Consider the following 14,620-nt stretch of genomic DNA (forward strand, 5'->3'; position numbering starts at 1 on the left):
ATCGTGGCTCTTATACTCCTATGAAAGTGGAGGAGGAGGGGGGGGGGTCTTTTGTAGTGAAAAACACCAAAGGGCTTATTTGCCTTTTTAAGTTGTAAATTTAGAACGTGATGGTTGTGTCGCTGTGATTTCACTCCTGTGAGGCAGCTTGCTCGTTCACAGGCTATGCTTATTACCGGCCAGAGCTTGTTACACTCACACACACGCTACACATGCATGCTACGCACAGAGGCATGGTGCTTGTCTACACATCAGACACATCCTACACTCTTATATCCCTCTAATTCTCAAGCAGTCATCCCTTCCTCCCCCTCCTTCGCTCTCATTGTGCGTGTCTCTCTCTGTGTGTCTGCCGAGCCTGTGACCTGTCTGGGCTTTGACAGATCGGTGTGCATTGGAACTTAGGCAATGCTTCCTCCCACATCCAGTTTATTATGTACCTTTAGAAGTAATCTAAGCCAGTGTAGCAGAGCTCTAGAAAAACAACACAAAACTGACAAACTCCTATTTTGTGTGTCTCTGTGTGTGTGTAAGTGAATTGCAGTCTGCGGGTGTGGTGATGCGGTCAGGCACAGTCAGGCAGCATGGGAGAGGAGGATAGCAGGATGGAGGAAGAGGAAGAGAGGGGGCGGTGGGGCTACGCCATGAATGATTTATTAGTCTGGCATTACTGGGCCATTCCCCACAGAGAGACAGAGGAGAGGAAGATGGAGGGATAAATTGTTGAAGGATGGTGCCTTGAGGGGAAGGAAGGAAAGAAGGGGTAGAAAGAGAATGGGCAGTATTCATTTGTGAGCGTAACCGAGGAAAGGATTCCTGGAGACAGAGCTTACAGTCTATGTGCCGGAGCATGTGCCGCGGCCTCGGGGAGGCTGAACCGTGCCATTATCGACAGCTTCCCTCTGACCACGCTGTTGGTTTTTGATCAAAGCTTTCGGTATTTTAGTATTAAATGTTTAGCACGCTGTCGCTTTGCTGTTTGAGCGCTGCAGTGTGATTTAAATCATCATCGTGGGCTCGCTGAAATCGGAGCTCATGAAATACAAACTGCAGCACAAACACAGATTAGATCTGCGTTTGATTTGCAAAAACACTCGTGTGTTACTAAGTAACATGTGTTGATCAGACGGTGTCCAATAGTTTTTTTTTTTTTTTTTTAAGCAACATATGGTATTAATGTGACGAGTTATCATTTTCTTTTTTCGTAAAATGTAACATTTATTAGCCTCTCACTGGGACTATGAGCATGAACGTGCATCACTTAAATGTCATTTAGACTTTTGCGAACTTTAATTATAGCCTAAGGATTATGAGATTACACCAATCAGCCACAACATTAAAATCCACGCCTACCTTGCACAGTAGTGCAGGTCCCCTTAATGTGCCTAGAAGAGATCTGGACTCATGGTAGTACCCTGTGGGTTGTGGGGTGGGGCATGTTGGTCATATTCCTTCAGCCGTTCTTGGACATGTTTTTTTTTGAGTGGACTTTACTTTGTTTTGGAGCCAGGTGCAGAATAAAATACATCTTCTATTACTTAAAGCTTCCGTTTAATTGAAAACGGGATGAAAATAACAGATTAAAAGTTTAAACTGAGAAGTTTGACTGCTGTTTGAAAAATATGTGCTTGCTTTGAATTCAGTGGTAGCAACATAGTTCAGAAAATTTGGAACCGGGCAGCAAATTGTTGCAGAAACAGTGCCATGGTTAAAAACTGCTTGTGTCATCTCACAACTAGGATTGGAAATGAAAACATACAAATTGCATTATTGGTGTCTTTCAGGCAGTTTGGTAGTTTAGTTGTGACACACACATATGGCGCTGTCAATTAACAGCATTTACCATAAATCCAAAGCACATCCAAAGCACAACCTCAGTCTGCGACTGGGGAGAGTGCCCGCCCTATGGAAGACATCCTGCATCGTCCCGGTCCCCAAAAAGAACCGGCCCAATGAGCTGAATGACTTCCGACCGGTGGCACTGACGTCACATCTTATGAAGACTCTAGAGCGGCTCTTCCTCAACCTCCTCCGACCACAGGTACAACATGCCCAGGACCCACTACAGTTTGCATACAAGGCGGGTGTCGGAGTGGAGGATGCCATCCTGTACCTCCTACACAGAGCCCACTCACACCTGGATGGGGGAAAAGGAACGGTCAGGATCCTGTTTCTTGACTTTTCCAGTGCCTTTAATACCATCCGGCCCTGTATGCTTCAGGAAAAACTGAACAGGATGGAGGTGGACCCCTGCCTGGTCGCTTGGATCTCCGACTACCTCACCGACAGACCACAGTACGTCAGGCTGAAGGACATCACGTCTGACACAGTGGTCAGCAGCACAGGAGCACCACAGGGAACTGTGCTGTCCCCTCTTCTCTTCACCCTGTACACCTCTGACTTTTGCTACAACTCTGAATTATGCCACATTCAGAAGTTTGCAGACGACACAGCCATCATGGGGTGTATCTGGGATGATCAGGAAGAGGAGTACAGAAGTCTGGTGAGGAACTTTGTCGCATGGAGTCACACAAACCACCTGCAACTCAACACCTCAAAGACTAAGGAACTGGTTGTGGACTTCGGGAGGTCTAGAGCAGGTCCACTGCCGGTTCAGATAGAGGGGGAGGAGGTGGAGGTGGTCAACAAGTACAAGTACCTCGGGCTGTGGGTGGACAATAAACTGGACTGGTCATGCAACACAGAGCACCTGTATAAAAAAGCCCAAAGCCGACTGTACTTCCTCAGGAGGCTGAGGTCTTTTAACATCTGCAGGAAGCTCCTGAGGATGTTTTACCAGTCGGTGGTTGCTGGAGTACTTTTCTATGCTGTGGTGTGCTGGGGGAGCAGCACAGCAAAGAAGGACTCATCCAGGCTGGAAAAACTGATCAGGAGGGCTAGCTCTGTGGTCGGCATGAAGCTGGACACTCTTGTGACAGTGGCAGAGAAAAGGACATTAAAGAAACTGATGGACATTATGGACAATGCCAGGCATCCTCTGCACACGGCCATTAACAACCAGAAGAGTCTGTTCAGTGACAGGTTGCTTCTCCCAAAGACAAGAACTAACAGACTTAAAAACTCCTTTGTCCCACACGCCATCAGACTGTTTAACTCCTCTCTGGAGGGGAGAGGGAGGGGAAACAGGAGGACAAAGGAGGGGGGAACAACTAAGCTGTAGTGCCTCTTCACCTCACTGTACAATACCTTTTGTGCAATACTTTTGTAAATAGTCAACAGTGCAATAGACCTCAATACTTGAAATGTGCAATTCATTCACTTGTATTTATATATATATATATATATATATATATATATATATATATATATATATATATATATATATATATATATATATAATATTCTGTAACTCTGTAACTTCTGTCGGTGCTGTGCTTTTTTGGAAATCGAATTTCCCAGAGGAACCCACCCGAGGGATTAATAAAGTTCTATCTAATCTAATACAGGGAATGATGATGATTTGAGTGACGAGCTCTTTGCCCTCTACTGCGTCAGGCTTTTGAATTTTATGGTCTGTTATCTCTGGTATGTCTGGCTTTTAAAGGAATTTTTTACATTGAGACTACATCCGGGAAATTTTAAGCAGCGGGTTGTATGGAACAGCTGTGATTGGCACATCATCAGATAGTAATTTAAGGTGTGATTCATATGCTTTTGCTTTGTGGAGTATACATTTTCTGTATCTGTGGCTCGCATTCACCAGATAAAAGCCGCGGGCCTCTCAACTTGCGCAGCTCCAGTCATTGTTAGTGGGAGATGGACATGCCTTTATAACAGAGACAGCTACAGCATCCTATAAGCAAAAAGTAAGCGTAGCTTTCAGCAACAAATCAGATTGTGGCCACAAGAAGGAAAGGAGAGAGACCGATTTACTTTGGTACATTAACTTATGTCTGTATTTAGCTTCTCGTGATGGAATGCCACAGGTCAAGCCTAACATTAACTGGCATAATGTTAGCTTATGATCCTCTGCTCTTGTTGATTATTCAGCGCTTGTCTGTTGTTAGGAGACGGGAGGGTCACATGTTTAATGTGCTGACAATATGTAAGTGCAACATTATCTTGATGTTCATGCCCATTTGTTAGAGCCTTAACTTCATTTCAGGAGATGAGGTTTGAGATGAGGAGGAAGAGGATGACGTTTTATCCAGATGCTGGTTGTGCTCTCTCAGGTTTTCACTTCTTTGGTGAAAGATAATAAAACATAGCTATTATCTTTCATATCCAGAATGTGAAGCTGCAGATACAAATTTGTACCATGGTGGTACATAGTGTGTCATACATAGTATGTCATGCCTTTGTGACATACTTTGTCTGTGGCCACTCTCTACATAAAACATGATTGGTGGAACAGTGATGTTCATCTCGGCCACTGTATTCAATACAGCAGGCAACATGACAGCTTCCACAAACTGGGGCTCAATCCTGAGTATTTAAATGGATCAATTCTTTATATTTATGAATAATTACAGAAGCAGGGTTTGATGTCCAGTGCTGCACATTGCTTTTTGATTGCTCTCACTTGCCAGTCAGCAGTCTGGAGTGTTTTCATGTAAGCTTTTTTAGTATTGTTTTATGCTTGCCTCAAACTTTAAGTGAGGTGCTTCCAAAAAAAAGAGAAAAAGAGTGAGCGGAGTCGGGCCATGCTGCACAGTGAAAATTAGACTTTTAACTACCAAGATGAGCTTTATCCATCATTTGCTCCTAAATGGACTCATCTAATTTAGATTAATTCCTGCCACAGAAACAAATTCAGTGGATCCGAGTTGTGCGTTCCCGGGAAATTTGGAAAATGTCTGTATTTTCATTTTTCCGGCAGCTATCATTACAGAGTGAAATTCTGAGAGCACATTATTGAAATGCCAATACTTTACAGTCATTACATTGGTCCAACAGTAGTTTGAAAGGTCTGTTTCATTTCCCTTCACCCTTTTCTTGCTCTTTGTGTGTCTTATTTTGTGTCTCACCGAGTGATTGTGTGTGTGTTTCTTTATTCTTTCCTCACCCTTCTCTGTTTTCTTTTTGCCCTCTTTCATTTGCCCGTGCGCCTCCCCTTTGCCTTTATGTGGCAGAGGAACAGCTGTCTCGTGCAGGGCATAAGGTTGGCCAGGCAGTCCGGCTGCAGGCTCCGCAGAGCTCAAACACTGAGCTCATTGTCTCACATACAAGCTCGCACACACACTCCCCTGTCCTACTCACACACAAGCCACATGCTCACATCCATTTAAAATCGAGGCAGGAAGGAGTAGGCAGCTGAACCCACATTAGCTGGGTTTCCATTGAAGTGCATCAGCGTGAATTATGACATCTGAAATTGGAAAAAGCTGAAAGTGAGGAGTGCAATATGTGAAACATTTCATCAGCAACTTCTCAGAAAATGCCCTTTACAGTGTGTGCGGGGTGATCTAACACTGGGATGGTTTGGAGTAAAAATCACAGTGGTCTCTTTATAAGTAGCTGTAAAGTGTGCATGTGGTCGTTTCTATGAAGATGCTGGACTTCAGTTTAAAACTCCAAAGAGGATTTTCTGGTGTGGTCTTCAGCTGGTGTGAGATGTGACCAGCATTAGCTGCAGGCAAACAATTTGCTCACCTCAAATCTATCCTTTACCTTTTGTCAGCCTTTTGTTTCTCTAACAGCGGCCTCTTCTTTTCTCTCTCCAAGCCAGCTGAGAAAGGAATTTTTTTTTCTCCCCACATCATTTCAGATGCTTTCTTAAAGAAGGCGCCCGATTGTGCTAGTCACCCAATCTCAATTTTATTGTGACATCTTCTTCCAGTTTCCTCCAGAAGACGTGTAAACACGATTAGGCGTGTTGATTTTTATCTTTGATTCCTTTATGACTCTGAGCTTGAGCATCGCTCCAATTTGTAGTTCATTTCCACCGCCTCGACTGGAAGTCTTAATTTATTTCTGATTTTATTTCCTCTCATTTGCAGCTCCCCCTCAAATTGTTTTTCCTTCTGTTCATATCTTCCATTCAAGCAGTTCTTTTCTCTTTTTTCTTGTTTACACTTCTACACGTCTGCCAGCTCTTGCTCTCTGGGTGTCTTTGTCCTCTTTAAGGCGAAATTAGAATCATCACCTGCTTTTGAATGAATGAATGGCACAAACTCACTTCATACATACATATATATGAATATATATATATATATATATATATTTATTTATTAGGGGTGCAACGATACACAAAATTCACGGTTTGGTTCGGTTCGATACTTTGGTGTCACAGCTCGATATTTTTTCGATACAAAAAATGTTCATGCTTTTTTAATTTGTCATTTATTAAAATTATAAATATATATTTTAACTCAAAAGTACAGTTTTTAAATTTAGTGTTGCTGAAACAAAGTAATAAAAAAATAAATCTATCTGATCGAGAAATCACTCATCTTTGGAAAAGAGAGTTTATTACAGAGAAATGGCTCTTTCCAAAATAAAAGCTATACTATACGCTTCTTCTGGGCTATATTCTCAGCAGCATATTAAACATATCAGGTCCCCATAAGGAGAATCATGTGCTAACGGCTGTCTAAATGACTCGGGTAAAGTTTGTAGCATGCATGCTTGTTGTTTTTGTCTGCTTCCACTTGTCTTTGCACTAGGACGATGTTGGCAATGTGCAGTCATATTCATTTTGTTCCCACTAGTGCTGTCAGCGTTAATCTGAAATGACGTTAATGCCACAACACGGCAAATCTCCGTTAACGAGCTACCGCCGATTGCCCCGTGCGTGGGGCTGGACGGCCAACACGTTAACGAGCTAACTGCGCTAACGCAGTAGTTCCCACCCATGTAATTGAGCATTGCGTGGCACATCCAACATACTGTTTTACCTTTGTCCATGACGCGCTTACCTTCAGGGTCATACTTCACATGAAGACCAAAATAGTTCCAAAGGCCAGATCTGAATGAGGGTGGGGGAGGTTCAATTTGCCATGTTGCAACGAGCTTAACTTCTGTCTTGCTAGCTTGTGCTGCGCTCAGTGGATCTGCGCTCACAGTGCAGCCTAGGCGGAGTAGTCGAACACAGATCCACTGAGCGCTCAACACAGACAGCATCGTCAGAATAAAAGTTGATAAAATAAATTAAACTTTGTATTGTATTGTGATGTTAGTTAAAGCAGGGGGGGATGCTAAATTGACCATACAGAGCTGTTTCAAAGTTGTCTTTGGTTTTTTCACCATGTGACTAACAAAGTTGTGTTAATATGCTAGGTGGGGTGGCTCAAAATGAGACACACAGCCATCCCTGTATGTCTTTCTCTATAATTCTATCTACTATACACACAGAGAAATACCAGCTGTCTCTCTGAGCATCTATCGGTCTTTCTTTCACCATTCATGCTGCCATCCTTCTAACCATCATCCTGTCTCCTCTCGGTACAATCTGTGTGAGAGTGTCTGTCAGAGACAGAGCAGGAAGGCTGCTGGTAGATAATGTGTGCAAATTTGTGAGGGAGCATCCTGTTCTCTGTAACAAGTACACAGCGCTGTTCTGTCTCCTCTTCTGCCCGTTCATCTCCTTTCATCTCTCTAAAGCTGTTGTCCTTCCAAAAAAAAGAGAAACCCCTTTAAATCTTCATCCTCCTTGATTTGCTCTTCATATCCTTCATCCATCTATCCATCCATCCTTCCATCCGTTCTTGCATCCAACTCTCGCTTGGCTGAGGGTGGTGTCGTGCAGAGAAGCCGTAAATAATTTATCTGCCTTGGTTGTTCTGCCCTGCACTGCTCCCCTCTTTTGGATGAAGAACATTTTGAGAGGTACACGCAATCCACACAGGCTCTGACAGAGGATTTGATCAATAGCCTGCACAGCTCTATTGATTAACACGTGTAGTGTATGTCAAATTATAAACAGTTGTATTTTGTTGCTGACTTTGAATGCTACAGGAATACAAAAAGATGCTTAGTAGCAATGTCAGGCAGGTTTCAAGAGGATGTGGGCAAGGCGTGCACCACAAAATACTTCCTAAAAAGAAAAACAACTTTGAGATATTACAAAACAGCAATCTTTGGTTTGTGCTGACTTAATCATTCTGAGCTTAATCTGACTGGGTGAAAATCACAATATAAGACGAGTAGATTTGGAATATTTTACCCCAAATTAATGCAGAACGATTGGAAGCAGCATCATGCAATAAGCTAGTTATTGAGACACGCTCATGAATACAGCTTACAGATGCAGTTAAATGGAAACAGAAACAGCCCCAAAACTCTAAAAATTGCAAAGGTAAGGAAGTTAGAATGTAGTTGTTTCACTTCTTTATTTCTACCTTATTTAATGAGTGTGTCCAGTTACAAGAACTCGAGAACATTTGTAATGTGTAGGGTTTTTTGTTTTTTTTAACTTGTTTACACTTTGCCTGATTCTTGCTTGGTTCCCTCTGGTGGGCAAACTGTGGTGTGCCAACACTCAAAACTTGGATTGGGGGTGTTTCTCCCATCTCTTCTTTACTTTTTAAATTTTGGTTTATCGGTTGTTATAAATCCAGACACTGATACATCGGAAAACGGCTAATATGTATTTGGGGCGACCGTGGCTCAGGGGGGTTGGGAATCGCATCTGTAACCGGAAGGTCGCCGGTTCGATCCCTGGGCTCTCTGTCCTGGTCGTCGTACTGGTGTTGGCCAGAGGGGCCGATGGCGCGATATGGCAGCCTCGCTTCTGTCAGTCTGCCCCAGAGCAGCTGTGGCTACAACTGTAGCTGCCTCCACCAGTGTGTGATTGTGAGAGTGAATGAATAGTGGTATTGTAAAGCGCTTTGGGTGCCTTGAAAAGCGCTATATAAATCCAATCCATTATTATTATTATTATTATTATTATAATATTGGAATAGCTTTGGGGAAAAATGGTATTCCGACCCTATAGCAGATTTCCAAAGACTTTAAGATGTGGTTGCCTAACACACATTGGAGATGTTCAGATACTCAGAGTTGGCTTTGCCTTTACGTTGCCACACGTTGGTATACCAGTAGTGGTGTATATGTCTGCTGATGATGAACAGTACATATATGGCAAACAAGCTTTCACGTAAGACAGAGGCAGTGGTGGCTAATATCATTCCTCCCACACGCCATCACCACTTTATCATATAAATACAGCCCTGAGGCCACGTTCTGCACAGCATCTGTGTGTAGTCTACTGTCATCCATTCAGAGTATGTGATTGTAGCTCAGAAAGTGAATCCCCCTGAAGATGCCAGGAAAACTTTGTGAAACCCTTTCAAGTCAAAAATTACCAGTGGACCTAAATCCTGTCCACATAAAACCAGAAGGCTGAGTTCAAAAAAAAATATATAAATAAAATCTTGGTGAAACACACTATTATTCAGTATTTCAGCATAGGAAAATGCAGCCTTTAATCAAAGCAGACAGCCAGCTATTAAGACTAAAGCACCCTCCCAAATGGACACACAAGTGTTATTTGTTTAGCATGAATGGACAAATGGATAAAGTCACTCTTTACGTTCACTTGGGAGCAGTTTTTTCCTGCCGTGAAAAATGATGAACGTTACAAAACCAAAGATTCGCTGTTGAACGAGTCGGAGTAGTAAGAAAAAGAGAAAAGAGAAGAAAAGATGAGACAGCTCAGAAGTATGTGGAAACTTATGTGAAAAGTCAATGTATCTTTCAAGAGTTCATCAATCATCCATACACCAGCCTATGCATTCTTTATTCTTTTTCTTCTCTTTCCCCTCTGCTTTAGAGGGAATATCTGCCCTGATCACCCCAAGTTTACCTTCCAGTGGCAGTCAAGGAGTACTCTTTGTCCCACCAAGCACTCCTGAATGCAATTTGTGGTCCATCTGCGTTCAGGTTTTTGTTGGGACAGCGTGCAGAAAGGGGGTTTTCACCCTCCACAAACGTGCTACCGTGTAGTCGTCCAAAATTCCAACCACATGTTGTTGGATGCAGATGGCCTATGCATTGGTTGAATGCTGGTTGTGTGATAAGTAGGTCGTAATAAAGAAGGGGCGCGCCAGCGGCATTCATCGGGGACCAGAGAAGCATTAAAAAAATCATCAAATATCAAAAATGAAAAGCAAAAACAGTGGCCGCAGTAGACGCTTTATTGTTTTTGACATTCGGTTTAACTTTAGCTGTTTGTAAGCTAGACCGGTTGTCAGATGTTTTTGCCACTGCCCCAATCTGACAACAAATACTCGCTGCAGGTAGATGCCGAATGCCTTCCCCGTAATTCTACTCAAGCGTAAAGGAGGTCATGTACGCCCACTGTGAATGACCATCATTCAACACAGATTGTCGAGCACCAGCTATCACCCACCTATAGCGCAGTCTTGAGATTCCTTTCCAGGTGCATGAAGATAATGGTGGGGTGTGTGATGGTGAGGTTGGGCAGCGTTAGCGTTTAACACCTTGGCCCCCAGGACGACCTCCAAGGAGACAACCACACTAGGGGTTAAGTACCTGGGACTTCAGGTTCCATCAGTTGTTTTGGAGCTTAAGAAACTCCTTGGATAATAAGAGGTTAAACATCTTCTCTAACCTGAAGGTTGCTCTTTTCAAGGACTCAGACTACCATGACCTAGATGACTGAGAACCTAAATGGACATTAGCTCAATTGAAAACCCATTAAAATGACATTTTTAACCGTGTCTGGGCTTGCAGCACAGTCAGCCAGGACAGGACAAATTTCCTTCACTTAAAGTAATTCTCCAAGAAAACTTTAAAATGTTAAATACTATTAGACCTGACAACTCTCTAACGAACAGCAAACCAAACTGCATCATTCAGGAGCTCCAACTCTGCTGAACGATAAATATCATGAGTTACTTTTCTTTCAGGGCATTTTATGACTTGATCCGGTTGTAATGATCTCTTGATCTTTTGTCTCTTTTTTGTGTCTGATTATTACCGAGCTTAATGATACACTCCAATTTCCCTCCCACTTGTGCAATGGATGAATTCAAGTTTCTTTGTTTCCTTATTCTGTGATCCAGAAAATATTAGATATTATGTCATCAAATGACTTCTGTAACTGAACTGTAATTGGAAATGGGGGGAAATAATTGGTTTGTACAAACATATGTGAAGGTGAACATATTCAGTGCAAATTAAAAACATCTCAGTTCATGTAAAAAGTAACTGCAGATGGAGTGCACATGAACACCGAAAGGGAGCGTATCAGCTTTTGATGTGTGTGATCATCTCAGACATTTTAATGCTGGAGAAAACGACTTTGAAGTTTAAAAGGCTGAACACAGCTTCTAACAAGAGAAGCCTAGCAAGAAATGTGCTCTGTATCCCAAGATATCCCTTTCTAAAACTCTCAACTCTGTTCGAGTGTGAAAATCATGACGGACAACTGTGTGACACCCAGCTGTCACATTCCAAGAGGGAGCTCCATCGCTGGGTGATGTAAAGCTGACGGGAGATGCGTGTCATAATTTGCAGGGATGGCCAGAGCAATTTGACATGGAAGACGGACAGCACTCATCCTTCCTTTCCCTTAATAGCTCTGTGACCAGCTTCTGACATTGAAAGACACACGCACAGTCTCATACTAGCCCAGATTTCAATCCCCGACCCTATTTGTTTTATAGAAGCTATTTTTGCTGTGTTGCCCTGGGTTTTATAATTTCTCAGATTGAGAACATTCAATAAACATGCGGTCTTACAGCACATAATATAGCCTGAAATACTGTTTTCAGCATGCTCTATGTAACTTTTACATAACACACCCTTTTATTGTAAATGTCTGACTAGATTGTAAAGTAACTTTAAAAAAAAGAGAAACCTTTCCAGACTCTCACTGTGACTTCTGACACCCTGTGGACTAATTTCTGTGGGAGAGACTTTGGCTGTGGTGATGTGGTGCTTTTCAGTGCTTTGCCTCATTGCCTTTCTCCTGCTCCTTAAGTCAGCTGTGACCAATGCTAGCAAATGTTAGCTTTGAAATGGAGTCCACTAATTACCAACTGGTACCCAATGCAGACCATAACACAAACTCCAAATTAGGAGAAGACCCCCCCCACCAAACACTTATGCGTCATGTACTATTTTGCTAATTATGTCAGCGGGCAAGCAGGCTAAAGTTAGCCAGCTAGTTGCTGCATTGGTTATCAAGCAATTTCTTAGCATTAGGAGTTATTACCTAGGGTTTTTAAACATAATACTACTCTGTAATTACGTGAAACTATTCGACCATATTCAAAAATAGTCTTTCACCCCAAGCTACCCTCAAATGTCTTTTTTGCACTAGGTCAGATATAAAATCAGAGTTACATTTATTGCTCAACAAGGATGCTGTCAGCTGGCTAGCTGTAACTTAGCTAGACAGCAAGTATCTGAAATGGGTACCTTCATGAAGAACAAAAGTATGTTTTCTATCTAATGAATGTAGAAAAGTTTGTCTTTTTATAGAGTCGTTGTCTCCAACAATGAAAGCAAACTTGGTAGCAAAGTGGTTTACAGCAGCGGTCCCCAACCTTTTTTTGCACCACGGACCAGTTTATGTCCAACAATATTTTCACAGACCGGCCTTTAGGGTGTCGCTGATAAATACAACAAAATAAAACCAGTACCGGTACCCAAAAAAAGAAGCTTTATTCATAGGGGCAATCGTGGCTCAAGAGTTGGGAGTTCGCCTTGTAATCGGAAGGTTGCTGGTTCGAGCCCTGGCTTGGACAGTCTCGGTCGTTGTGTCCTTGGGCAAGACACTTCACCCGTTGCCTACTGGTGGTGGTCAGAGGGCCCGGTGGCGCCAGTGTCCGGCAGCCTCGTCTCTGTCAGTGCGCCCCAGGGCGGCTGTGGCTACAATGTAGCTTGCCATCACCAGTGTGTGAATGTGTGTGTGAATGGGTGGATGACTGGATGTGTAAAGCGCTTTGGGGTCCTTAGGCACTAGTAAAGCGCTATATAAATACAGGCCATTTACCATTTACCATAACGCACGAAAAGACCCAGAGAAACAGAGTTAACGATAAAAACAATAAAAAATAATGATATAAACAGATAAAACCCCGTAAACCCTACATTTCACACCCGAGCCTCAACTCTCGTGGCCCAGTACCAAATGACTCATTGACTGGTACCGGTCCATGGCCCGGGGGTTGGGGACTGCTGGTATACAGTGCTTTGTTTTGGTCGCAGGCAGATTACCCTATTTGATCGTAGTTTCCATGGGGGATTACTTGTCTGCAAACGGAGACTGTTCCCTTCAGAGTACAAGGTTGTTCCTTTTGAATGACTTTGGCTGCATTCTCAGTTTCCAGTTTGTGTTGCACTTTTTCAAGCTTTACTGAGGGTAGGTTAGTAGTCAGTGTTTGTGGAGATGTTGGTGTCTTCCATGCAAACTGCAGGTGATCGCAGCAGTCTGATAGTAACTAAAGCTATCGCAAGGAGGTTTTTGGTACAGCCTATTTCACCTAAGAACCTCCAGCAACCACCAGCCAACTGGTCAGGGAACACACATTTTTCCCTCAAGACCGGTGGTTGTATGTGCATGAGCAATGTGCACATGACGCTAAACAAGAAACCTCAATCATGCTAATTATGTTGCAGTACTAATTATCTTCCAGGAATTTTAACTTCCCCTTTTGAATTATCCTGTAATAGCTCCTGTAATGGTTTTTGTAATGGCTAATTATTTATATTTTTATTTTATGTGGTAGTTTTTCCTGCCTGTTGATTCCTTTCTTTGTGTGCCTTCAGGTGTACCAGGGCCTGGACATTGTCACTAATAAGGTGACAGCTGAGGAGCGCAACCAATGCACACATCACATGATCGGCTTTGTGGACCCATTAGTGAGCACCTACACGGTGGTAGACTTCAGGAACAAAGCGGTGGCACTGATATCCTTTTTGGAGCCATGTGAAAGCATGGGAGCAGTGTTTTCCATAACACCTCTTACCGCATGTTACAACAATGCCCCACCCCAATTATCAAGTACCGGTAGTAACTGCAGAGAAAGAACTGATTTCACTCTTAGTAATTGATTTTTGTAAGTGTGCACGCATCCTTGTTTTGTCATTGTGTCTTGCTGCAGATGTTGCAGTGAAGATGAAAAGCGAGAGATCTCTAGAGACTGTATTTATAGAGGAGTCTCTGTGGTAAATCTACACACGGTCTGGGCAGTCACACCCTCCTGCAGACACTGGCCGTCACACAGATGTGGAGAGAGGAGGCGATAACTAGAGAGAGGGTATTAATAGATCAGGATGGGGTGCACGCACACACACAGACACTCGCTTTTCTCTCTCTCACCCTCACCAGCGCAGCGAGGGGATGCGGTAGCTCCAAGAATAGGCTCAGTGCACCGCGAGCCTGCTGGTGGGAAAGAGGGAGAAACGGGAAGAGATGAATACAGATTAGTAGAGCTGGAGGATTTTAACTGAAAATCAGGAAAAAGAGGAAGGAGTGTGCAAGATGGTTAAGACGCCTAATGGGTGTAATGACTCTTCATCAGCCATCAAGCCTTCTCTCTACATGCCGTTCACATAAACTCTCTCCTTCTGGACCTCCTCCTCTGTGGCTCTGTTTGCTCAGTTTTCCATCCCTCTTTCTGTTTTCTCCTCCCTTAATTTTCCTCGCTGTTTGCCGGCAGTCGCCCTCACTCCTCTGCAAGTGATG

General features: G+C 43.1%; 1 protein-coding gene across 2 annotated transcripts in view; it reads left to right on the top strand.

Moving 5' to 3' along the window:
• Positions 1 to 14,620, top strand: part of trit1 (tRNA isopentenyltransferase 1) — a 48,856-nt gene that overhangs the window by 10,827 nt on the left and 23,409 nt on the right. Inside the window, exon 2 of one of the 2 annotated variants that reach the window (XM_085262564.1) lies at positions 13,702 to 13,842. The exons of the other annotated variant lie outside the window; for it this stretch is intronic. Coding sequence (XP_085118690.1) covers positions 13,702 to 13,842 — 141 coding nt within the window. The remainder of the gene's footprint in view (positions 1 to 13,701; positions 13,843 to 14,620) is intronic. 2 annotated transcript variants of the gene reach the window in all.

The sequence above is a fragment of the Mchenga conophoros genome, linkage group LG22, assembly GCF_057382185.1.
Source record: "Mchenga conophoros isolate Kocher_MC1m ecotype Shallow Benthic linkage group LG22, M_conophoros_male_GT1.1, whole genome shotgun sequence".
Lineage (NCBI taxonomy): Eukaryota > Metazoa > Chordata > Actinopteri > Cichliformes > Cichlidae > Mchenga > Mchenga conophoros.